Source organism: Anas acuta, chromosome 1 (genome assembly GCF_963932015.1).
Source record: "Anas acuta chromosome 1, bAnaAcu1.1, whole genome shotgun sequence".
Classification (NCBI taxonomy): domain Eukaryota; kingdom Metazoa; phylum Chordata; class Aves; order Anseriformes; family Anatidae; genus Anas; species Anas acuta.
Window position 1 is genome coordinate 69,560,169 of NC_088979.1, and position 26,733 is coordinate 69,586,901.

Genomic DNA, 26,733 nt, shown 5'->3' on the forward strand with positions numbered 1-26,733 from the left:
CTGGAGAATAGCAGGCAAGCCTTGCCTGAGGCAATTTGACCTCCTCTCATGCAAAATTAATCTTGTCTAGCCCTGTGAGGAGTTATTTGACCATCGAAACTACAAACATGCAAGTGGATGCTCTAGTCTGCCAACAGCCTGTTGGCCACTACTGGAAACACTACCTATGGACGATTTCCTCAGGCAGAGTTCTCACGTGCAAAGGGTGAAAGACTGGGTACAGTGTTGTGGCATTCAAGCTTGGTAGAAAATATTTCTGTTCTGGATTTGTACAATCTTTTGCCAAATCTTTTGACAAAGCTCTCCTTCTGTTCTCTTCTTGGTAGAGAAACAGAATGCCAAAACTATGTTTGATTAAATCTTGATTACACTCAATACGTTATGCCCATAGGCATCGGATAGGCTAGAAAGTGGATCTTTGTGAGTAAAAATATGTTAAGTATCGTGGCTTCATCTGAATTAGGCAGCTAGACATATCAAATACGAATTAGGCATGGCTAGGCATATGAAAGAAAAAGGATAGATCTCTTTTAGGAAGCTATACCTGAATGTATTTATTTTTACTCTTGTTCTGGAAAAATCAGGAGACTTCTAGTTTCTTCTCCAGGAAAACAGGCTCTTCTATAAATATTCGATCCTAAAACATCCCTTGAGAAATGTGCTTGAGTGATAAATGGCTCTATCATGCTGCACACTGTGCTCTGCGATTTTGAAAGCCCAGTAGTTTGGCAAGTAAGTCTAACTTGCTTGCCATATTTCCTTAGGCTCTCCTGATGCTGAAAGTGATGAATTATTAACAATATACTAATACAGCCAATTTATGTAATCTGAACAACCTCCTACATAGATAATAAATTGCTTACTAGCAGAGTGTCAGCTAACTGGCCGGTAATCACAGAGGGGCTGAGGCTGCCAGGGCCCTCTGGAGGCCACCAGGCCCCAGCCCTGCCCCAGCAGGGCCACCCAGCGCAGGCTGCCCAGGCCCATCTCCAGGCGGCTTTTGGAGATCCCCAAGGAGGAGACCCCACAGCCTCTCTGGGCAGCCTGTGCCAGGACTCCTCACCCGCACAGCACAGAAGTGCTCCTGGGGCTCAGGGGGAGCCTCCTGGGGGCTGGTTGTGCCAAGGGCCTCTGCTCCTGGCACTGGGCACCATTGAAAAGAGCCTGGCTCCATCTTCTTTAATGCCCCCCTTCACGTGTTTATACTAATTGATGAGATTATTAATGTATGACACGATGTTTATCAATGATGAGATTATGAATGTAACGTCTATCTTAGTAACAATGCTTGTCTCCAGTGTTTCCCAGACTGGCAAAAGTCTAAGTGAACGGCCCTCCAAGAGGATGAGAACAACTTCATTGTAAATTTTGATTGCTGCGGAAAATAAACAGCTAGCTGATTGTTACTGATCTCATTTCACAGGGTTGGACAAATTGTGTAGGAAATCTGGAGATATTTTTTGAAAGCCTATGTAATTCACCACAACATGGGGAAACTGGAGTGAAGGAGGCAGAAAAGGCTGCCTAGCTGAAAGAGATTCAGCCGTGAGTGCAGAATGAGGTCAGGTAATGCTGATACTGGGAGCTGGTTCTGTCTTCCAAGAATAAGCAAACTCAGGCTGGTGAGGACAAAACTTGCCATTGGGCAAGTTTTAGTGCCTCATGGACCCTGGCTAGTAACAATGGGAAGCTCTAAGGGAAAGCGTGCTGGCTCCAACAGTTGATCCCTCTCACAACAGCTCTGCATCTGCCAAATTAATGATTACAGTGGGGCCAGGCCACATTGTGGCAGAGCATGAAGTCTGACAGCTCACAAGCATGCCTATTCAAGAAGGAGCTGGATGGGGATGATATGGAAAGGGGTGCTTATCTGGTTGACTGTTAGGCTGCTGGCCAAAGGCAAAGAGGAGAAAGACTCCGAAAGGCTTGAAATCAAAAGACCGGGAGTAGTTGTCAGCTGCTTCAAGATTATCTCAAGCTGTGCCCCCAAGATAGGGAAAATCCAAGGCAGATATGCTAGCAGAATCAGAGTCATAGTAGTCGGGTCAGGCACAAGTCACTACCCGCACTGTTGTAACGAAGGGTTTCTTAATATACTGGACTGCCTTTCCCTGTGTGTTTGTTATTTTCATGGGGAGCATATTTCATTCTATAAAGAAGCCCTTTCATGCTAATATTATTTGCATATTCCCCATTCCTCATCCTTCTCCAGTTGTGTGCTATTGACGATAAATTCCAAGTTTGGGCAATAGATTAGGTAGGATGATTTATTGTGGCCTGGTTATTAAATCCATACAAAGCAGGGACATCTAGCAGGCCAAAGCAGTGTCTGCAAACACCATCTACAAATACATCTACTAAATGTGGAGTATTAGAGCATTTTTTCAAAAGCAGCTTAGATAGTAAGTACATTGCATGACCTCTAGTGGTATTAAGCCCAAGTGCTGTCAAAGTCACTCGCAGCAATCTGATATAAGTGGGGAAAAGCCACACTTACAGAGGCACTACGTCTAAGTTTATTCTGATGTATCCTGCATTACTGTCAGGCTTACACCAGCCCAAATGTTGTCCCACGGCCAGGATAGGATTGAGAAAATATTTTAATTCAGCAGAAATTCCAAACACTCAGCAGAGCAAATGTCTTGCAGCGATGCTTTTGTTGTCAACTAATTACACACAGTCATCGATCTTCCCTTCTGTTGTCTTCGTGTGGAGAAATAAGAAACCAGCAACACCAGTGCAAGAAGGAATTGCAAGGAGTACCTGGAGGTAAAGCCTCCAGCGTCTTTTCTGCAGTGACTCAGGAGGTTAAGGGCAGGTGTCGTTCTTTTTTAACACTGGCAGAAGAATAATGTTCTATTTTCCCTGGTTTTGAGGGTCCTATCGGGGTCCTGTTCCCTCAAGGAAGAAAAGCAGGACTTCCACGTGGAGGGTCCAAAGTCCCTACAGCAAAAGCAGAAGGTCAGGAATGGGTCCCTGCCTGGGATATGGACATTGGCAGCAGGGGGAGGTAGGACCAGGGCTTCCAGAAAGAAGCTACTGACACAAAGATAAGTTGGAAATGGAAGCAAACGTGGCAGCAGAAATTAGTGAACATGACTGTGTGATTAAGAAACCACACTTTCTTATGGGACTGCCAGGAGAAGATCAACCTTTTCAGAGGCAGTAGTTGGCGCAGTCTCGGCAGGGCAGCGAGCAGACTGAGGGACGCCCGAGACAGGCAAGTTATGTTCTGCAGAGTGCTGGGCCGGTTCCCGTGGCCTCCCTTCTCACCCGTCATATTCTGCAGCCTCTGAGTCACGATGAACGTGCGGTGAGTCAGTCGCCAACAGCCCCTCAGCGGAAGGTATCCCGGTGCTCTGCCACGGCTGGGAGAGATGCAGACACCTCAGCGAGGTGCAGGTGCATGTTTTGGAAGACGTGGGGTGTTTTTTATGCACTTCAGTTTGGTGTCACTCCCCTTCTGGGGCTTGGAGCCTTTCTCTTGTGCACTGCTATTACATTCAGGGCAATTGGCTGTTTGATTGATGTTTTCTAATTATTTGCTTGTTATTTTCTGTGATTTGCTGTGTGGTTCTTTGGTGTGCAAATAGCTATGAAATAGAGAGAGGAACTTCAAAGCAAATTGTTTTTAAAGGAAATCATTTTAAATAGGTGATGTACAAAATTGATCACAGACCAGTTTAATTCAGAAAATTAACATCGTGTTTGCCTTATCTTACAAAACTATTCAAACTCTTTTCATTTGCCTAAATAAAACTTTTAATGGATTTGTTTCAAAGTACAATACAGGGTTATTTACTTAGCATATTTATCGCTCTCTATATATATCACCTTCATAATTAACAAGCAAGTGTAATTTAGCCAGTTGTTTGAAGCTCAGTTGTTACAGCAAGCACCTCTTTAATGTGTGTGAGCTGGTTGGGCTCAGATTTAAGCTCCTGCTGGCAGGGACTGTAGATTCATTTATGTACAGCACCTGTAACATACGGGGTACTGCTAGAAATAAAGAACAATAAACAGTTCTGCATAAAAGTGTGATTCACCTAAAACAGCTTTGGAAGGTCAGCTTCAGACAGCTGAGCCTTTGATGCCTAAGTCTGTGTTCCTCACCCTACTTTGGCTTTATAGTCAACACAGAAAAATGGGCAGTTGAGACGGGTCACATTAACTACCCCCAAAATTGCCTATCCGAGGAGATGAATTTGCCACCAGCAAAGTTTTCCTCCACTGATTTTATTATGAGGAGATTGCTTTGGATGACAAACTCAGACCGACTTGCATATCTAACTAGTAGACCTAGGGCCAAGAAAACCAACCCACAGATCTAGTTTGGTAGCAGAGGACCCCAGTTAAGTACTGCAATCTCCAAAATAAAGGTGCTTTTTGGTAGTTCATCTGTACTGAAGACATACAATCTCTTACAAACGTAGAGAACGGACAAATTTTTCCTCAACTGAGGCAAAACAGAGACAATTAATAGACTGGGTCCCAAAGTGAGCCATTCTTATTGGTTACTCTTTTATTTATTCGGCCTTTCCCCATGCCTCTCTCATTTACAATTTTTTACAGAAGTTATTGCAGTTTGAATGACTTCTGAATGCCTAGAAAGAGAGGGGCAGAAAATCAGCAAAACAGCAGAGGGTTGAATGAAGGGAGAATTCATCTGCATTAACTCAAAGACATTTTCCATTTTCCCCTTGCTGTGTGCACCAGGCTCTCGTGACATGCCTGTGCTTCCCTTCTTCTGACCTTTAAGCCAAGAGCCATCAGCCTATGCTATTTGTAGGTTACACAGAGTGTGCATACCCTTGTATATGGTCACAGAATTCCTTTGGGATTTCACTTTATAGTATTAAAATCTGTGTTTCTACCTCTCTGAACTGAATGGAAGGTCTTTCCACTTCAGATTTGTCTATTGTGTACCTCACTGGTGAGTGAGTCTGTTTTGCAAGAGAACATATTTCATTCCACCCCGATTCTTCCCAATCTGACCATTTTAATTTACTGATTTCTGTACGGGACATTCTTGCTCCTTCAGTGCAAACTACATGATTTGAAAACCAGGCTTAGTTCAACAACCCTTCCTAATATGCAAGCAAGCTTTAGAGTTTAGACTCTTCCAGTTAATAATTACTGTGCTATTTTCCTTCCACCTGCTGTCTGCAAAATCCCTTGCTATTTCGTGCTATCAACAGCTTAACTAATTTACTCCTCGGAGCCTCACAGTGACGTCGCAGTATTTCCAAAAACAGCATCTGAAATGTTTATTGCACCTTCTGCTGACAGACAGGAAGGGAAGAAAAGGCAAAACAAATGGAATCCTGTATTTGATGACTTTAACAGCAGGAATTTTTTACAGTTAACACAGAGTATTAAAATGTGTAGTTTAGATCTGATTCACTGGCTCAGTATGGTGCTGATAAGGTTTGATAAAAACCTTGACCTGATCCCCTAAAGCATTTGGGGATACATTCAGGGATACGGATCCTGTGTAATTCCCTAAAGTTAATGTAGGCAGAGTTGAGCACACCTACAACCCTTGAGTACCTTTTGCCAGGATTTCATCATGGTTGCAGATAAGTGATGTCTCGTACATTTTTGTTGGAGATCCCACTTTTCTCACGTTTTGCCAGTCTCCCTGGGAACATCAGCCAGCCACTGTTCTCACCCACAAAGACAATGGGCACCATAGACAAAGCCACCCCATAAAATTAACTGCTTGAAATGGGAAGAGCATCTATAGACCGTGCAACAATGTAAAAGAAGACGTCAGCTAGACAAATTTTAATGAACCGTGCAAAAGCAAATGAACATGTTGGTACCTCTAACCACCCACCTTTGATGGTCTGCTGCAGCAGAATTAGGAGAATGAGTGTGTACACCAGGCCTCAGCAACCCCTCTCCTGTGCCATAGCAGCAGCTTGGAACTACAGTGAAATAGGGTTGATATGATGTCAGACAGCAAACAACCCCCCCAAACCTCCAAAAAAAAACAGAACAAACAAAAACACAAACAAAGAAAAACCAACCCAGGACCACAAATAGAACTTCATAACATCACAGAACCATGGAATAGCCTAGACAAGAAAAGACCTCAAAGATCGTCAGGTCCTACCTTTTTCTGGGGAAAAGGGAGCCTAGATGAGACTATGGAGCACCTTGTCCAATCACACCCTGAACACCTCCAGTGATGGGGACTTTACCACATCTGCAGGGAGGTTATTCCTGTGATTGTGTGTCCTCACTGTACAAAACAACAACAACAAAAAAAGAAAATAAACAAACAAAAATCTTATTATTATAACAAGGTGAAAACTCTCCCATTGCCTCTTGTCTTGTCCATGTGTCTCCTTGTGAAGAGCGAGCCTCTGTCCTCCTCATAAAGCTGCCCCTTATGCTGTGACAAGGTTGCCCCTGAGCCTTCTCTCGTCCAGGATGAAAAAAAAAGATATTAAGTGGTAAAAGCAAGCAACCCTTACTCAGTGTATTTCTGGCTTTTGCTTTCTGCATTAGGACTGTGGCAGAGTGAAACTTCCCAGGAGCCTCCCTTTGGAGCAGTGCTCCACAGAGCACCCCTAAGATTAGGAGCTGGAGACCAGGATAAAGCACACAGAGAAGCAGCCGGAGACTGATGCTGGCGGATGATCTTGTCATTTTCAGCTAGGACACAGAGGGCACTGGTGCACCTAGAACTAAAAAAGTCCCCGACAGAAGCTTAGGGAAGAAAGCAAGGGCTGCTGGGCTATGCTTCAGCAAGCTGTTAAAGCTCATCTTAATTTTAACCGTGTGCCCGGCTTTTTGCTCTTGCTGAAATCCCACTGCAATCTGTAGGTTTTGGCGCGTGCATACATGCCTTGCTGAATCAGCACTGCAGCTTGTTATCTCAATTGCTGCCCTATTAGCCAGAAACCACACAAGGCACTCTCCATAAACTTTGTTGTCGTTACATTGCATCTGCACGTAGCATTACACTGAAGAGCCTTGCCTGCCTCAGCGAGGTGCTCAGCTGGAGCACAGGCTCCTCTGGTGTGTTGGTTGGGCAACTCCCAGGTTGTGGCAGCTGGCTTCTTATCACAAAAAAGGATCTAGGATCTCGGCTCTTGTGTAACAGCTGTGAAACTGCAACTGCTAAACAAGAGTATGCTTTACAGACGAAAACTTCATTTTGCTCTGTTTGAGAAAGTGCAGTCAAAACATGAGCAGCCCTGAAGCAGACTGTGACCCCTCTCAGCTGCAGAGTTTCTGCCACAGAAACAGCTTGCAGCAAAATTCAGATTAATGTGTTCTCTGTGTCATACATTATGCTGTCCTAATATTAGGATGCATACTTTGACTGTATAGCATATATTAAATGATGGCCTTACTTACACATGATTCTTTCATTCATTTGGCCAACAGTATTTAATTTATGGCTTTTGGGGTCTACTTAGATTTTCAGTTTAAAAAAAAAACACCTTGGGTTGGGAATATCAGAAAGGTTATTTCTGAACAAACAAGTTAGCAAAAATGAACCGTTCTGTTCTGTTATTTGTGCTTTTCCTCGTCGTTGTATGTCAGTTCACAGTGACCTGGGACACAGCCACATGGGTCCATTGTTCCCACTTAACTAACCCCAGTGTTAAAGCTGTGTACCACACCTACCAGGCTTGCTGCTGAGGACAGCTACAAAAATCAGTTCAAAATCAGCAGTAACAATGCAAAAATAGATCATAATACATTGCAAAATTAGCCATATTATTTGTTCATCTTGGTCTCAAGTCCCAGACCAACTTCTGTTGGTTGGTGTTCAGTCTGGCGAGAGCCCCTGGCATTAGGGAACCTGCAAGGAGAAACGAAAAAGGGCCGGTGTGATGTGATCCCAGAGTATGCGATGATTTCTGTGTGAGATTACTCAGTATACGTCATCTGCTTCTGTGGAAAAAAAAGAAAAAAGAGGGTCTGTTTAGACACAAACGCACAGATGTCTAATTAAAATGGTTGCTTCTCACATCCATCAGTTACCCAACACAGTTTACCACATGTCTGTGCAAACATTTGTGCATAGGTGGTGGGGGATTCAGATAAGCAGCTGGAGGCACGGGATGCTCTCTGGGAACAGCTCTGTCATCACCGTGCATCAAAACACAGTCTGAAGGGATGAGCCCAGCGGTAAATCCCCTTCTCCTCCTTTCTGCCGAATACATGAAGAATTGCCCCTGCCGCGTGTAATTTCTCTCTCCCGTAAGTCACAGTTTCATATGCGTGTAGGTGAATCTAATCTGAACTAGGAAGGCTTTCAAAGCTTCGCCTGGATGAGCTGCCGGCACCTCAAGCAGAGGATTTGTGACCCTTGCTGACAGAAAACCCGAGCTGAGCTTTGAGGAAGTAGCAGCAGTGAAGTCCTTCAGTTTTTTCTCTTCTTGACTTTCCCGTCTTACAGACGACATTTTCGAGGTGTTCCCTATGCCCAGCAGGACTACAACCTGCGCTTAAACAGATCAAAAGGCGCCCTCCAGATCTGTCACCAGGGGCAGGGGCAGCACCGCCCCCCGCCAGCCCCTGAGGGGCCGCGGGCACGCGCGCGGGGGCACCCGGAAGCGGGGCGGGGCGGGGCGGGGCGGGGCGCGGGCACGGCGCTGCGCTGGCGCGCGCGCTCTCGATGCTCCCCCCCTCCCTCCCCTCCTCTCCCTTCCCCTCCCCGCCCACTCCGCGGCCGCGGGCGCGCGCCGGGGCGGTTGGAGCGCGCGCGGCGGCGGCCGTTACCGGTTGCCGTTAGCGGTTGCCCTCAGCGGCGGCCATGGGCTGCTGCTTCTCCAAGCGCAGGAAGGCGGCGCAGGGCGGGCAGCAGCAGCAGCAGCAGCAGCAGGCGGCCGGAGCTGACGGGGAGCCGGCGGCCGGCGAGGAGAAGGCGCCGCAGTACAGCTGGGAGCAGCGGGCCAAGGTGCGGGGCGCGGCTCGGAGGGTCCCGGTCCCGCCTCAGGATCCCCTCAGGGTCCCCTCAGGATTCCCTCAGGGTCCCCTCAGGGCGTAGCTCGCCTGCCGGCACCTGTGGGAGGGTGAAACTGGCTGTGCGGTGCGGCTGGCAGCCGGGTGCCTTCTTCCTGAGGGGCTTGGGGTTGTTTCCTCTTTTATTTATTTATTTTATTTTAGCGCTGTTTGGTTTTTAAATGCTGCCGGGGCTGTGGAAGCGTCCCGGCAGCCCGCTGTGGAGGGCTGGGTGAAGGCAGCTCCTGACCCCTCGGAGCCTCAGCACCCAAGTCCCGCATTCAGCACGCTTCGTCCCAGGTTTGGCTTCCGAAATGCCCTGCCCTCATAATCCTCCTCCTCCTCTGGTCGCCTCTGCACGGGGAAGGAGAAAACGGGGCAGAACTTAATTCGTGTGGTTTTGAGCAGGCAGAATCCCCAGACCTTTAGGCCATGTTTTACAAGTATAGGAAAGAAAACGTGAGCTTATTTGAATGCTCAGCTTGCTTGTTTTTGTAACCTGGCTAGGTGCTCCGGGGTGTCCCTTAAGCCTTCCAAGTAGATTAAGACAAGCTGTGGTGGAGATGCACACAGGAGCGAGCCCCAGCGGAATCAGCTCCTGGAGGATAAAGGAGGTTGATCTGTGCCGGGCTTGTTGCTGTTGGACTGCGCTTACATGGGGAGCAGAATGAATCCCTGTGCAAAAGGGTATTGCTAGCTGAGCACTTAAAACAGTGTCATTTAACCGTAGAGCAACTTGGTCGGATAAAGCTCAGCTCATATGAGATTTCTTTTACCTCCTCTGCTTACGTGGCACTAAGTTCTCAAACTGTAACAGGAGGAAAATCGGGACTCAGAAACACTTGATTTGGAGAACAACCAACCTCCTGGCGAGGGAGGTGACTGTTAATGTGCTGGAAGTAGGTGCGAGTTAACAGACTGGGCTATTACAGCACGAAAAAACTAGCTCTGGGGTGGGAAAAAGCATGTAATGCATTGTGTATACAACAACTTCCTCTTTGTAGAAAGGACTCTGAGAAACGGGAAGAATCTGATTTCAGGCTGTTCTGCTGAACTGTGGAAGCCGTCAAGTTATCTGCTTAATTTGGTACAGTGCAGCCCAAGAACAGCTACGGGATGTCCCAGCCCGCTTCTCCTGCTCTCTGCTTGCAGCAGCCGTTGGGATTTTAAGTGTGCACTTGGCACATGGGAGCAGGAGGGCAGTGCTGAGACAGTGGGTCTTAGGTAAAGGAATACTGAGCGCTTACTGCGCTTAATTTGTTCATCCCACTTGGTATACAGTGATCCTAAGTCGGTGTTAATGTATTAGCTTTAGGTATTCTCTCTGGTACGTTTTCTGTTCTCTATTGCTGTCTTTGTTTTTTGATACATCATGAACATCATCCTTACTCATTTGTGTGCAAGGTTAGATTGAAGTCAGTTGGAAAACTTGTGGTATTAAGATTCCTTCTTGGACATCAACTGCATCAAATTTGTGTTCTGAACCCTGAACGCATCCACTAGCAAACCTGTTGACAGAGTTGTCTTTTGATGTGCATTTCCTGTTACTTTTAATAACGTGTTGGGTAGGGGATGTGCTAATTTCAGGCTATCATACGCAATGATGCAGTTTTGGTTGCGTAGTGCAGTTCTGCAAGTGGAGCTGGGAATAGCCGATGTTTCTCACAGGACACCCTGTGTTCTTACAGATGGGTAAGTCTTGCTGCTCAGACGCTCCAGTTGTCTTCCTGTAGGTGAATGCCAGGCTGGCGTGCTCACGGTAGGCAGAGCAGTGCAGGCACATGTGTGTGCATGCTCCATCGTTCAGGGGTGGGAAAAGAGGTGATGACTGGCTGGCAGCTATGCTGGCAGCAGCTCTGAACTTGAGGCATTTCTCCAGCAAAACTGCTCCTTCTGCATGTGAAGCACAGCATCTGTATTGTGTTCCGTGTCAAAAGGCCACTGGTGGTACTGACTGGTAGTGTAGACCTAGCCACAGAGTACTGAGATAAAGTCTTCGTGACCGTATGACTCCTGTGTAATAGTCCTGAAAATGGACCATATCATAGAAAACGAAATTTGAAATATGCTGATAAATGAATTAAAGTTAAGGAAAGAAAGTGGTGGTGCTTGAAGCTACTCAGTGTTCAGCTGTGATTTCACCTGGAACGTTAGATTGCACTTCTGTTCTCAGTCTCCCTCTTCCTCTCCTACCCGATGGCATTTTGTGTGAGTGAACAGTGTTACGTGCAGGACCAGAATGATAACTCACAGCACTAACAGAATGTGGGTGCACGGAGAGAGGAACTGGGGTTGTGTGTCTTGAGGTGGCTGATAAAGCCATGAGCTGTGATCTTCTTCGTATGAGAAGAAACACACAAAGCTGCATAGTGTTGTTGTGTTTTTTTTCCTGTTTTTCATCTTCAAAGAAGTAGGATTAGATGAATTATGATTGCAGTGACGTTCAAAGTTTAGAGGAACTTTCCTTCCAGATTTTTTCCCTTTTTGAAGGAACAAGTTAAGATTTTGTTTCATGTCAATTGATTTGCAGATAAACTGCTGTGCTTGATAGGGAACATGTAACAATCATTACTATCAGGCTGTGATAGCTGTGTTCAAACTTAACAACAACAACAAAACAACAGAACTTTAACTTCCTACATAAATCATAGTCTTCTGTTAGTTTACGTTTGAGGATTTTGCTGGAGTGGTCTGAGCTGATGTACCCATATCATTATTATCTTTTTCACTTAACATTTTATTTTTGAATAAATACAAAATCTTTATTTATAAATATAAATAAAGAGTTATTTAAAGATTTTAAATCTTTATTTATATTTATTTATATTCTTTTTTTCTCTCTAGGTAGTGGGAGATTTTATCCTTAAATCTGATGCATCTCCCTTAAGCTTCTCGGTGCACTAGAAAAACTACTGTATTTCTCAAACTGTAGTCTACCAATTGAGAAACAGCCAACAGGTTAATATTAAACAACATTTTGAGTTAAGTCTGATGAAAGTGTGTAGGAGCTCTTTATTTCTTCCTATTTTTCTATGTGTAGTATTTGGTAAAAGTTTGTTGTTCAGAAAAGTATGAGAATGACCATTTACTGCTATTATTGGCATGCTGAAAAAGGGGGAAGATTATGAAGAACAAAGTGAAATGTGGCTTGGCGTTGTACTGGTCACATTTAAAGTCAAGGTGTACAGGAGATACTCCAAGATGAAAAACTGTGTGCTAGTGACTAGATTCTGCATGTGTTGTACTTCTTTCCACCTTTTCTTGCTGCCTGAGAATCTAGACATCAGCCAGAGGTGAGTAACTTCAACAAACCCATTCTCCAGAGGATGTTGCAATAGTGCTGAAGGGCAGCAACCCATAGAAGTATGAATATGCAGAAGCATATAGGCCTGGGATGCCTATTTCCTCTATTTCCTTTCTGTTAATTCCCCTACTGACAAAACTAGTACGTAAAGCTTCTGAAGTCCATGTACCCACCCTGTACCGGCAGTTTTTAATGTCACCATGTCAGCAGCCAACTCTTACATACCCTGAAGTGCATGCAAGTCTGTAGCTGAAATACTGTCTGTTATGATTTAGAGAGATAGGGAATTTTTTTTTTGCGATGATACTTAAAAAAACAAAAACAAAAAAAAAAAAACACACCTGTGTCAGTGGTTTAGAAAGACTTTAAAATTATTGTTTGCTTTGCAGGCTAGAGACAAGGAACTAGGGGATAACCACAATCCATTAAGAACTGCAGTGCCTCCTTGTATTTGCAGTGGTGTATCATTGCTGACTAAGACACCTTTCCTGATTGACTAGGTGAAAAAGTCTTGTTAGCACATGAAGTCGTAGCAGAAGGAAGCTGTTAGGAACCTTGGTGATTCTAGGGACAGCTACCATGGGAAACTGTGAGGATCTAGGACTTCTTGGTCTTCTTCCAAATGGGAGCTGCCTGGTCGTGGTGCCGGTAAGCAGGGTGATGGTGGCTGAAGAGATGTATTTCATCTGCAGCCTTCATGTCTGGCCTCGGCCAGACACAAGACAAGCGTTTGCAGGGAGCAAAGCTGCGTAATACATCTTTTACTTGTTGTAGCAGAACTTACTTGAGTTCAAAGCAACCTTGACAAACTTTTGCTTGCCTTTGTTTCTCTCCTTTCTTTGTGCTTTAAAATCTTCACTCTTAAAATTCATTCTCCAGTCCTTTGTAATGGACTTAGCACTGATGTTGTTTCCAACAACCAAAGATGAGATGTCCCCTTCTTTTCTGTTAAGGGGGAAAAACTAGCAGGGATTTATTTTTTATTTGATCATCACATTTGGTTATTTGGATTACTATATGAAGTAATTCCTGAACCTGCATGTAGCATTTTGATTATAAGGTTTCAACTCTTGAGCTCTGCCTGTATCTATTAATGCCAAACTGTCTCTCTAAATTCAGATGAAAGTAGTTTTAAAGTTGCATCTATAAATACTGTCATTGTTTGGATTTACACCAGGTTGGAAAAAGGAGCTAAAAAAATTACATCTCTTAAGGGATGGGGGGTAAAACTCGTGTCTGGGTGAGGTGGGTAGCATTGGACAGGGTTGTCTGAAGCTTTGTCCAAATGTGAATGACAGGTGGATGAGTTACCAACCTGGTGATTTTTCTGTAGCTGACCTGCCACATGCTCAAGATTTTACAACAAAAATTCACCAAATGAGTAGGCAGAGATCTAAGTAGCCATGGTTATCAGTGTGTGAATCTTCAGACGTTCTCTTTTGTTGCTTTGTATTTCCTGGTCTGCTTTGTTTACTGAAGCAATTAGTGCTGCCCGTCTCCAGGGAAGAAAGGTGGATGTACTGATGTGGCAGTAACCTGTTGATGGTATCTGTAGACTTCAGTACTGTTAAGCGTGAAACTCGGTGTTAAGTGTGTGTGCATCCTTAAAATTATAGTTCTGCTTTGATGCTTGTTTCTCTAAGGTGTTTCTGTTACGCAGGGGAAGTGAAATATTCTTCACTTCAATATTTGAGCAGCTACAGCTGCTCGGCTTACTGCCTGCTCTCAAGGCCAATAACCTGGTGTGGCCGGGAGAGTGCTGAAGTCTACATGTATCTTGCTCGGTCCCTCTAGTGCTTGTGGCTGTGTTAGTCAATAAATACTCCTGCTCTATACAAGGAAAACTCAAGGCAAAATTAAAGGAAATTGGCAAACTCCCTAGAGTGGTGAACAAACTGAGAAGTAAGAGTTGCATCACTGCACAACTCTTAATTCACATCAGGGAAATAAAATTGAGCTCCTGAATCAATACAGATTATCGTTAAACTCAAATACTGCTCTTTTTCTCAAGGGCTCTCTCCGAGAGTCTCTGAGACTCTGTAACCTGTGGGTTAGCTGACTAACCGGTGTTTTTCACATAGGCCTAAATAAAATCACAAGGTGAAGTTTCACACGTCTGCAAAGACCTCAGTGTAGGACAAACTAGTGCTGCTCCAGAGGCTTTTAGAAGAGACTGATTTAGAAGGACACAAGTAGTTGCTAAGGCTCAGAAAAGCTGCAAGTTCCGGAAACTTTGAACTTCCCCTTCCTAAGAGAAGTAACTGTTCCTCCAAACCCTGTTTCCAAGGCAGTGTGTGTGTTTCCCAAGTTCATAAACACAGATGTGTGCATGTATGTACTAGGAGATGCACGGGAAGAATCTAATGGCAGCTTTGATACTGAAATTTTCTCAGTGTCTTGAGAGTCCCTACTGGATCAAGTAAGTACCATTATGTGAGACTTGCTTATGACCTTAGAGGGTTTGATTCCAAATCGTACAGCTGGGTCTCCGTGCTGTGCTGCTTATCATCTGAGCCTCCCAGTCCTGTAACTCTTCCTGGATGTGTGCTAGTGATACTGAATATGACTGAGGGGGAAATTTCTGGGTTGCGTTCATGAAGCAGATTCATCAGCTACAAGCATAGTCTTGTGTCAGGAAGTCAGATATGATGTGTATCAAAGCACAGTTGGTCAGTTAATCTACACTTAGAGCTTCCAGTAGCTATTCTGGACAAAACCTACATAGACTGAGCTGTTGTACTGAATGTCTGACGCAAGCCCATCCTGGTTTGTGGTTTTAGAGACTAGAGACCTTTTTGTGGTATCTCATCTTGTGCAAGTTTGAGATACTGGGGAGGAGGAATTTCATCCAAATTGAGCTCTCTGGGAGCTGTTGCAATGCATTAACCCTGCTTACAGCGCACAAGCTTTAAGGCGTTCAGACTGAATGAAGTGGGAGGCTTTGAAGTGATCTGGTTGGTGTTAGACTAGTTCAGGTACTCGCATACTTCCAACTGCTATGTAAATAAGCTTGCACCAGGGGGCAGAGTAGAATCTGCTCTGGGAAGCAGCACTGCCGTGACTGTGCAGTAACCCGGCTCAGATTCCTTCAGCGTCATGGCAGCAGCTGCTGTAGTGCCCGTGCATCACATGCCAGCCCTTGTGCAGCTTCGGGCACCGCTCCGAGCCGACCGCGCTGGGAAGTGCCGCAGCTCCCCTTGAGCGTCCCTCCCAGGCGGAAGAATGCTGGGGCGTGGAGGAGGAGAGGTCTGTGAGCGTGACCTGTACACCAGCACTGCCAGTGCGCGCTTGTTACTCATAGCTAACACAGTCATGGAGCTGTCGGTAGCACAAAAAGCCCAGGGCTCTTAGCACAAGATACTGCTGGGGCATGGCTAAGCAAGCTTTGTTGTTTGCAAACATAACAGAGGAGATGCTGCTTGGAGGTAGCAAGGTTTCCTTGCAATGTGTCGAGGCGTGGTAACATAAGACCAAGAGAGCTGCTCGAAATACTATCTCTTCCTAGCTTTATGAATCTTTAAGTACCTTGGCCAATTCATTTATTGCTGATATTAATGGAATACCCAGGACAATTGTTTTTGTTGGAACGGTTTAGATCTCTCAGAGAAAGCTCTCTTCACCCCCCTCCCCCCATTTCCTTATTAGAGAACAAGCTGAGTTGTGGTGGGTTTTATTTATTTATTTTGGAATATCAAGTTTTGTTTCAGTTTGTTGTTGTACCTCAATACTATGTGTTCCAGTAGCTTAGCTAAAAGAGCTTCCTCCAATCTTTCATCACTCTGATAACCTGCCAGAATATTCTTCAAAGAACAGTTATCCTGTATAGTTCTGTAATATCTCAGCTAATCCAAACTGATTAACATTTGGCATTAGAATATTCTCTGTATGTGAAGACTTACACATTTTATTTTATTTTTTTCTCCTTCCTTCAGATTGACCCAAAAGATTACACTTTTTCTGGACTTAAAGATGAAACTGTGGGTCGACTGCCTGGAAAAGTAGCAGGGCAACAGTTCATCATTCAGGACTGCGAGAACTGTAGCATCTACATATTTGACCATTCCGCTACAATCACTGTTGATGACTGTGTAAACTGCCAAATCTTTTTAGGACCAATAAAAGGCAGCGTGTTTTTCCGTGACTGCAAAGATTGCAAATGCATAGTAGCCTGCCAACAGTTTCGCACTCGGGACTGCAGAAAGCTGGAGGTGTTCTTGTGTTGTGCTACCCAGCCCATTATTGAGTCCTCCACAGGTATGAAATTTGGCTGTTTCCAGTACTATTACCCTGAGCTTGCTTTGCAATTTAAAGATGCTGGACTGAGTATCTTCAATAACACATGGAGCAACATCCATGACTTTACCCCTGTGTCAGGAGAAAATAACTGGGGCCTTTTGCCCGAGAATGCTGTGGTTCAGGATTATGTTCCTCTGCCCAGCTCTGAAGAGCTGAAAGCTGTCAGAATTTCTACGGATGCTATGAGGAGCATAATACCAATAACTCGAGGGCGGAGACAGAAAAGCAGCGAGGAATCATGCTTGGCCGTGTTTTTTGCTGGTGACTATACAACTGCAAATGCCAGAAAGTTAATTGATGAGGTAAGTGACCTTCTTCTGTGTTCAACTTTATGAATTTCTAATTGAACTTTCCTCTGGATAGCCGTGGTGCTAACTGAAGGGGGAATGGTGAGATTCTGCATGTCTACTAACCATAGTAATCAACTGAACTTCTTAAAACCTTATAGTGAGATAAGAGAATGGAGCTCACCTGATTGAACAGTTATTTTACATCCTGTGGTTGGCACATCTGTCCCTTAATAGTCCCAACGTATTTTTCCAGCACAGCACACCAAACCTACACTCTGAGGAAAATGTGTAGTTCATTCGATGAACTTGGCCAAATGTAAACAATTGGCAATGCTTGTGGAAGGCAGATAGCCTTGATAGCTGTGACTTCTGGGGCAATAAGCTAAAAAGTTAATTGGCTATCTGTCCTGAAAGCTTTGGCAGTGCTAACAGAGCTAAAAATAACATGTTAAATTTTAACCCCCTCTCTATTCCTTCCCCAACTCAGTGTTGGATTGTTTCTGTTTTTGTTTTTGTTTTTTTTTTTTTTTTCTGGAAAAGGCAGTGAGTGTTTGTCACAGCTGGTCAGCTGTCTTTGATTACTTAAATAGCTGGTGCTGTCTCTTTTCCTGTCAGGCAGGAGCTCCTAAGCTTGGCTGAGTTTGGGCTTCACTGGGCTAAAATCTGGGAGTGGCTGGCTGCTTTTAGCACTCTGGAGTGCCAGGGATGACAGAGCAGAGCCAGTAACTGAGCTACAGCTTGAAAGAGATATCTGCAAAAGCTGCTGATCCCAGTGGTGGGTGAGCAACAAAACAACTGATGGAGCTCCTTGCCTTGTTTTTTTTAACTACAAGGGAGGAGAGAAAAAGCTCTAGGGTGTTTCCATGCCTCCCCCAGTTGGATTTTGATGGAACTGAGCTACCAAAAGATACTTGAGTGAAGGGAGATATTTTGGGGTATTTTTTCTGAAGAAGGAGTACCTGCAGTAAAGAGGATATTAGAGGTGTTCTCCTGTGTTTGTCCCCTTTGAAAGTAATAGTTACAGAGATTCTAAAAGACTAGTTTAGACAAATGCTATGGCAATCTTACTGCCCTTACTAATGAATGATTTGGAAGTACAAACATAGTTGTTTGTTCTTCACGTGCCTTTAGTTTCATACTAAATCTGAAGTAAAATGCTGTGTGTTTGAAAGTTTGTAACTTTTTTTTTTCCAAAATGAAAAACTGCAGGAGTGGGTAGATGAGTGTTTGAGCTAATACTTGTCTGAACTATTGCAGACTAATGAGAACTAACTGCTTGACTCCAGATGCTTGAATGCTTTTAACTCCTATTAGTTTCAGCTTGTCAGGGATTGTGGGGAAAAAAAAATACACAACCTGAGCCATAACATAAAGCACAAATTCACATTTACCCCTCTAGGTGCACCAAGGCAGAGGACTAAATCTGGATGAATGGAATGAAAATAAACAGAATTGTAGAAAATCCTCTTTGAAAGGAGGAAAAAGGGTCCCTTTGCTCTGTGGCTTAAAGCATATGGGTCTATTCCAGTGTAGTTTGGATACTGGAGCTGGACTGTGTGCCTTAGAAACATTTTTAACCTGAATTTTTTATCTATTAATAGATGACTGGCAAAGGCTTTCAGCTGGTACAGACCAAAGAAGTCCCAATGAAAGCAGAGGATGCTCAGAGAGTTTTCCGTCAGTGTGCATCGGAATTCATTCCACTGCTTGAAAAAGGTGAGATTATGCATTGCTTTGTTTCTCTTCTTGATACAGAAGGCTAGCTGGCCGTGGAGCATTCTGGAGAAGAAGGAAGGACAAATCTGCAGTGTAAAGCCAGCTGAGGTGAACTTTGGAAGCCTCAGACAGGCCCTGATCCAGTCAAAACTGAAGGCATCAGAAATGAACAAATCCACGTGTACTTCATGGCTCTGCCCCCCCTCTAGTGGCCCAACTGCACAGCTCAGGAGCTGGGGGGGCCAGCAGATCTGTTTGGGGTGGTCAACAAAAGCTCCTGTTTCTATAATCAAAATATTTTGGCTTATCACAGTAGAGGTGAGCAACCTAGATGTTCAGTGTTTCTGTACACACATTGAAGCAAATCAGTGTGGATGTCTATAAAGTAGGCAAGTGTTAAATTCCTGTTTATAAACGGTGTACTGTCAGAGTACTTCAAAAGCTTTTTTGTTGATTTGTCTGTAATTGGTTTTTGTCTGTTCCCGTAGAAGTGCTGACATCCTGCCATCTGTTATATGCTGAAGCTCAGTACACGCTCCCAAACATAGCAGCAACATGCATTTTTTTCAGAATAATATGAGGTCCATGGTGCTCATTGCAAGAATAGGACAAAAGTTACACTTTCTAGATGACAGACTCGTTTAAGGGCTAGTTTGCACCCATGTGGGAAGAAATAACATGCTCAAAATGAAAGAAGAGAAGGGGGATCTGGAAATAGGGGGGTGAGAATAAGTCTGAAAGTCAGGCCATTTGCTATCTTGGTACTGAGGTAAAAATGCCTGAATGACTCAGTCCTACTCCAGATGTCTGTGAAATGGCTCACTATTTGAGCAGTGTAGTCTGACTCACTTCCATGATGCCCTCCACTCTTTAGCATTTCTGTGCCATTGCTGCCTTTCAAGAAATAAAACTGGAAACCTGCTAGAGCCTCTGCAAAAATGAGCATGGTACTGCAGATATTTTCTTTTCAGATAACGTTGTGCTTTGAAATTATGCTTGTTTTTATTTTTTATCCTGTATTATGGCTGCTCAAACAACAACAACAAAAAATCAAATGGTTATTGCAAGTTTCACAATTTGTGAAGGGATGAGAAATCTAATGTTTCACTGCTTAGAAGTGGTATTGATTTTAGATGAACCTATCTTCTAGGTCCAGTAGTTGCTTTGGAGTTCAATGGAGATGGTGCTGTGGAAGCATGTCAAAGCACTGTAAATGATGTTTTTAATGGAACCAAGGTAAGCTGGTGTGTTGATTTATTAGCAGAAAATGTTACAGGATATCTAAGATACTTTGTGGTCGAGCTGTAGTTTTGACGTACTGAATGTTCATTTTATGTTTCTGCACAGTAAAATCCAAGTATCCCAGTTGTGGGGTTTTTGTTTCTTTGTTTTACACAGAACTCGTTTGCTTCTAGGAGAGGAGAAAAATTGCCCCTAGGAAAGAGCACTAAATCTCCATACCTACTAAAGAATAGAGTATCTCCACCTAAAACTGTTATTACACATAGTAGTAAAAACAAACTTTATAAATGTAGTAGGGTAAAGCTCTCCTCCAGGTCTTACACTGAAGTCTGCTTTGTCATGTCCTACTTTATTAAACCCTGACAAAGATACGATGGTATTTCAGCTTCTCTCAAGATTTACTTTTGATGTGAAGGATATTGCAGAATGCCTTCCTTCAAATATACTTTGCTTTTTTCTTCTGTCAACTTGTTTTACTGTAGCTTCTTTATACCATACTTCCTTTTTGGTTGCTGTCCCCATTTCTTTCAATGGCAGTGGATTTGAGAAAGTGTCTGGTAACAATTAGAGCATTGCAAGGAAGCAGCATTACTGATAGTAGGAAAGGGACAAACCCTTTGCTTTCAAGCTGCTCAGCGAAGACTGGAATGTCTTTGGGACATACAGTGTCCATACAGCTCCTTGCCATCTTTCAGTTCCTCTCAAAAGAATTGCTCAGGAAACTAGACTGCACAGATTCTGGAAAACAGTCTTTTAATACGTCATTGTCACCTGAAATGCAGCTAATGCTTTTGTTTTGGGTTTACTATTGCATTAGCAAAACCCTGATGTGTTGCAGGCCTTAAATTAGATCTCCGAGTCTGGAGAGTACAAGAACTACAGCCTGGACAGTGCTATTACTGATTGTTCCTTGCTCCCCACAGGTCTCTGCAATTTTTACCATAAAATTCACCTTTTTGACTGGGAGCTTACAGTGGCTTTTTTTTTTTTTTTGGTATAGTTAACATATTCTTTTCATACAGAACAAGGCTGATAGTGGGTGGGTAATTAACTTATTCTTCTAGATCTCAGTTTCTCTATTCAGAGGCTGAAGTGATATTAATTATTAGAACATATAAGAATTTATACTTTCCTCACTAAAATGACTGGCGTCTGTTGTCATAATGCAGTGAATGCCCGGATCTGACATGCATCCAGGAAACTCAGGCTATGCACTTCCTGCTGTGAAGTAATCATTTTTCTTGAAGGTTGCAAATGTGGAATTACTTCTTGCTCTTGGATTCAAAACTACTCTTTACAGCCTGGCCCCACAGTAAAGTCTACCTTACTTCCCAAACACTTGTTACACTAAGTAACATCAAGTGAATTAAGAATCAGGACTTTGGGCTTCCTGGGAACTAACTATCTTTTATTTAGATAAAAACTTAACCCCAAAACATCCAATCAGAGCTGAATTTTTTAATGGATCTCTAGATACTTAAATATCACAACTACATGTTTTTAGGAATCATAGAGTCGTAGAATGGCTTCGGTTGGAAGGGACCTCAATTATCTAACTCCAACCCCCCTGCCATAGGCAGGGATGCCACCCATGAGATCAGGTTGCCTAGGGATCCATCCAACCTGGTCTTGAACACCTCCAGGGATGGGGCATCCACAGCTTCTCTGGGCAACCTGTGCCAGGGCCTCACCACCTGAAGAATTTCCTTCTAACGTCTAATCTAAATCTCCCCTTTTTTAGTGTAAAACCGTTCCCCCCTTGTCCTCTCAATGTCTGATTGAGCAAAGAGTTGCTCTCCATCTTTTTTCTAAGTCCTTTCAAGTACTGGAAGTTTGCGATGAAGTCACCCCGGAGCCTGCTCTTCCGTAGGCTGAGCAGCCCCAGCTCTCTCAACCTGTATTTATAGGAAATGTATTTCTTTCTTAGGACATAATTTAGAAGCAATTTAGGGAGTAACAAACTTCAGACTTAATACTACCAGAAGGTTCAGGAAAGCTCTATAAAATGCTTTCACCTCATTGCCTTTATCATTGGGGCAGTTTGAGAGTTGGTAGAGCGCTCAGAAAGAAGTGTAGGTACCCTTCATCACAAAGCAATGACAAAAACTCTTAGGAAGATATTTATCTTGTAAGAGTTAGTGGGAAGCTAGTCTGATTTTTAAGCAGGTAGTTACATTTGCATTTGAAAGCCACGGTTAAAAATTACTGACTTCATCCATTAATAAACTTAATTTTACAAGACATTTGTTTCTGAAATAAATCTGATAAACCTCCTGAGATACTCTAGAAAGGGTAGAAAAGTTCATCAGCAACAGCACAACCAGAGCTTTTAGAGCTGCTTGGTAGACACTGTGTGTTAGCAGGAGATTTCTATGCTATATATGCGTAAGCGGAGCTCCACTCTGTGTGGACTAGGTAGATCTGCACTGTTTACTTCTGACATTCTTTCTGGTGTGATCTTCTGCCTTTATTATTATTATTAAATTGCATTGTTTTTTTGGTACTGTTCATTTGACTTGTAACTTATAAAATCCTCTGCAGAATGTAAATTGCAATATCCTGGTAGGGAAGGACACTGACAGAACGTGCTCAACTGTTACGGCCATGGTACAAATTGCTGTTGCACCAGCAAACTGCCAAATAATTAACAGATATTGTCATGTCCCTTCAAACAGGAGTCTACTGCACCTCCAAACAGTAGTTTAGGAAGCTGCTTGCTTTGTGATGAAATAGGGTTTTTTTAGTTATTGTTCTGAAACCTGAAATTTGCTGGACAAAAGGATATACATCTTAGAACGTGCTAAAAGTAAACCAATTTAGGGAACTGTCATATTTTATGTTGATAGGATACCCTGAGCTGAAGCAGAAAAACAAGACTGTACGAGCGTGATTATCTGGAATAATCCTACATTCCTGTAATTATCCATTTCCATTATCCATTTCCTCTCCCTACTCCCAGCCCTGCAGACAGTTTACCAAGCAAAATACATCTAACCATATACTAGCTTAAGCTGTGGCCCTTGAATAATTTTGTCTAAACTTTTGATTCTTGTCAGTGTAAGGCTACTGTTACTGCAGCTTGTGTGACTGCTAGGAACAGGTCACAGTAACAAAGGGTGCGTCAGGGCTCAAAGGATTCAAAGGCTGTTCGAACGCATAGTGGAAACCAAGTGATTTGTGCCTCTCATAAAAAGCAAAAATAAAAAGAATCGTGACTGGCTGTGAACAAGCAAAAACTACCTGAACTTGCCAGTAGTGATGCATAACTCTTCCCTTGTTTAATAAAATAGGTTTTTGTATCGGAGAGCAAGGCATCAGCGTCTCAAGATGTAGACAATTTCTACAACTTTGCTGAAATGCAGATGGGAATGTGAAGTGGAACGCACAGATGCTCACGTATGGTTTGCCTCAACACTTGGATGTCACTTGGCGTGAACACTGCAGTAGTATCAGAGAACTCTTGTCATTTGGTTTTGTATTTCTCATATATTCCTTTTCTAAAGCTCTTGGAAGTTTTAATACCACATTACCAGAACTGGAATAAGTTTCGTACCTCTTTGTGTGCATTATGTTTGAAGCCAGCTCCAGAAACCATGGAACTTTTGTACTAACTTGTTTTTATAGTGATTTCTAAACTCTTATTGACGTTTGAATGTTTCTTGTCAACATTGAATAGGAAGACATTTGACAAGTGCAATGCTGATACACATTTAATGCATTAATAATGGTGAACTTTAACTCAGACACAGTTTAGAACGTGTATTTCTGTGACACTCATTGTTCAAAACTTTCCCGCGTGCAAATTTGCCTTCACTGGGGGGCAGAGAGGAAGCTGTAGTTAATGACTTTCTTCTGAAAGCTTAGTCTGGAATGATTCTTCCTTTACATCATGCTTTCAGAAGCAGTGCTTGACTTAAAATGTTTATCTGCTTTATTCTGCTTTGGTGTCTTTTTTTTAATTATTATTTTTATTTAATAAAGTTGCTTGCAGGAACATTTAAGCTGAGAGTTGTCATACCAGCAAGCTGGTGAATGAGCACTTGCTAGACTCTTCTGCTCTGAGGTGAGTTCTGAGCGTGAGTGCCCATCTGAAGATGCAGAGGTCTAAGGTCCATTCAGGGTCTTTGGAGGTTCCACCGCTTCTGGTAGTCCCCCGTCACATGAGGGATACACCTGAGGTTCTCCTGGGCTCTGGAGCAATGACTTTCTGGCACCTTTTTGTTTGCTCTAAGGGATGTACAGCAACCTGGAGCCAGAGAAGGGCTCTGAAGGCATTAAGAGTATTTTCTTTGCTAAGCCTCAAGAGCAGGGTTTTACAAAAAAGTTCAGTAGTAGTACTGAAAAATTGGCTGTGAAGTACTACACTGTGCTGTAGGGTTTACTTCAGAGTAATTCTAAAAACAGACTGAAGAAGTGCTACTAACATACAAGATGTGTTTGAAAGCAATCGTTAAGGATGCTTACTTCTTTATAGTGCATATTAGAGTGCATATCTATACTGATATTAAATACATGATTAATTCCTTTGGGCATATTTGATCCTCACTGAGTTTCCTACAGGAACTTAAAGCTTACGTCCAGGTTTACAAGCCCTCTGTAATTCTTGAACAGGCTGTGCATACAAATGCACAAAACCAAATTTATTAATTAAAATTGTGGTTTGCCAATACGTGTAGCCTTTACAACCCATTGAGCATGTGCTGGCTGTGCTGAGGTGCTAAAGCAGTAATGTCCTCATTATGGTCATCTGTCCAAAAATCAGAGCTTGAGACTCATTTTCAGTTCAGATGCACAACGTATCCGTTTCACAGCTCTAGAGTTCCCAAAGTGGGTGGCTGAGAACACACCTCTCGCTAACCTTTTTTTAGAATTAGCACATGAAAGAACCTGTTCTCCTGAAGTGCATAGTTCTGTCATGCCCAGGAGATGTTCCGGGCTGTCATTCTGTCACTGCTAGGCAAATGCATACTCTTAGTTTAAACTACATATCAAGAATCTGTCCTTAGGACCTCTTACTAACATTATGCATAGATTAAATAAGGAAGAATATCTCCTGAAGTCACTAAACCATTCGCATACTGAAGGTCAGAAAAACGTCACTTTAGTGAAATGTTTGTATTTGACAGAGTGAAGTAAAATTAAACTGCCACCTAAATCTGACTGGTGGAAGAAATTGCTGCTTATTTGCACTTAGCCAGCTAGATTATTTTTTTTTATATAACATGTGAGGAGAGGCTGTAAAGTCAGTTGCAAATCTTTGGATCCGTCCACAAAGCACTAGCACGGTTTGTCAGTGAATACTGCTGGAATTACTTTGGATATGTACTGTAAATACATTTTTCTGATATGGACAGAGTTGTGTAATGTATTTCAAAGCTGTCATTGTGTCATTTCTTTTAGCAGTACGTGTGTTGGACCATCTCGATCTCTAACCTTTTACATACCATATTTTTAAACTTATATGCTGACACATAATTATGTGTATGTTACAGTTTATTTTTTATATTTTCAAACTGATCTGGAAGCAAAGTGCTAAATTGATTTTTGTGACTACTTTTGATGAAGGACAAGATGATTAATTGAAAATTAATCAAGGCTTGAAATAGTGAAAACCTTCTTTTACATGCTGGGGAAGAGCAGGGTATTGCTTTTTTTTGCGTTGCTAGTATGCTAAGCAACACAAAAGGGTTTTTAATTTTTAAAAACCTAAATAATGAAGGAGTTTCTCAATCCAATTATTTATCTTTTTGACTTCAGTTTCTTTTTAACAGTTGTTAAGAACACTTCTAGCCTAAATAAGAGTTCATCAGGTATTGTGTGCATTACTGAATGGTACATGCTTCATGTAGTCTTTTTATGTTTCATGTCTATCTTTTTGTGTAATTTGCATTGCACCATGAATGTAATTCATAATAAACATTGCAAATCTAAACTCTGGGTTCTGGAAGACTTTCTTAAATTGCAAGCCATTGCAAAATATAATTAAATATTAAAACAGAATTCCATGTTTAAACAGGGACTTTGTCAGATACTCACAGCTACTTGAAAATAAGCATCAAACTCTGTAGTCATCCATCCACCAAAAAAGATGCATTTTTGACAGCAGTGCAGTCATCCATCCTCCAACCCAGTAAATTTTTGACAGCAGGGATTCTTCCCCAGAGTCACTGAAGATCTGATTAACTTTACAGTGCAGTTTTCCAAGTAGAATATGCAGGAAAATATTCTTATATCAAGTTGTAGAGTTACAAGTACAGAGATTCAAGGATGGAGGCTGTTAAAGCACTTTTTCCTGCTCTGTGTGCACATTTGTTTTGGTTTTGCTTGTTTGTCTTTTTTTAACATGTAGGAGTTTTGTCCTTTTTAACTGTGCTTACCTCTTTGGGTCCTGGATGGATGCTAGCAATGTATGCACATGAAAACCAGTGGTGTTTATAATAGTAGAATTGCTTGTTTAGAAACTAATTCCTTTATGTGTTCTACTTAAAATCTAAGGACTCCTGAAAGCAGGTAAATGTTTAATAAATTTCCAGTCTGAGCTTTAAACTGGTCAGAAATGAGAATTTTCCTGCTAGAGATAGTCTAGGGTAACTTTCACAAAGCGTAAATGTTCACTAAGAACATGAAGTGCTGTATCAATATAATCTGTTAAAGTGATTGGGTTCAACTGGGAAGCTTAAAGGAATAAAAGCTTCTGATTTGCACTCGGCTGTTGTACAATTTTACAGTTCAAATAAAATCTTACACCCCAATTAGATTTGAATTGCTTGCTAATCTTTTTTTTTTTTTAATGTAGTATCTAAGTAATAGTAAAACTTAAATATTTTCATAATTTTTACCAGTTGCATCCTCAACTACTAAGCAGCAGAAGCTTTGTATCTGTGCCCAGTTGCTAGGAAGTCACCCACTTTCCTTTGT

General features: G+C 42.7%; 1 protein-coding gene across 1 annotated transcript; it reads left to right on the forward strand.

The window, feature by feature from the left end:
* Positions 1-8,661: 8,661 nt before the first annotated feature.
* On the forward strand, positions 8,662-25,747 carry RP2 (RP2 activator of ARL3 GTPase). Its single transcript, XM_068681611.1, has 5 exons — positions 8,662-8,923; positions 16,204-16,869; positions 18,459-18,573; positions 19,724-19,809; positions 23,106-25,747. The coding sequence occupies exons 1-5, from the start codon at positions 8,780-8,782 to the stop codon at positions 23,187-23,189; spliced, it is 1,095 nt and encodes a 364-aa protein (XP_068537712.1). The 5' UTR covers positions 8,662-8,779; the 3' UTR covers positions 23,190-25,747.
* Positions 25,748-26,733: the final 986 nt, after the last annotated feature.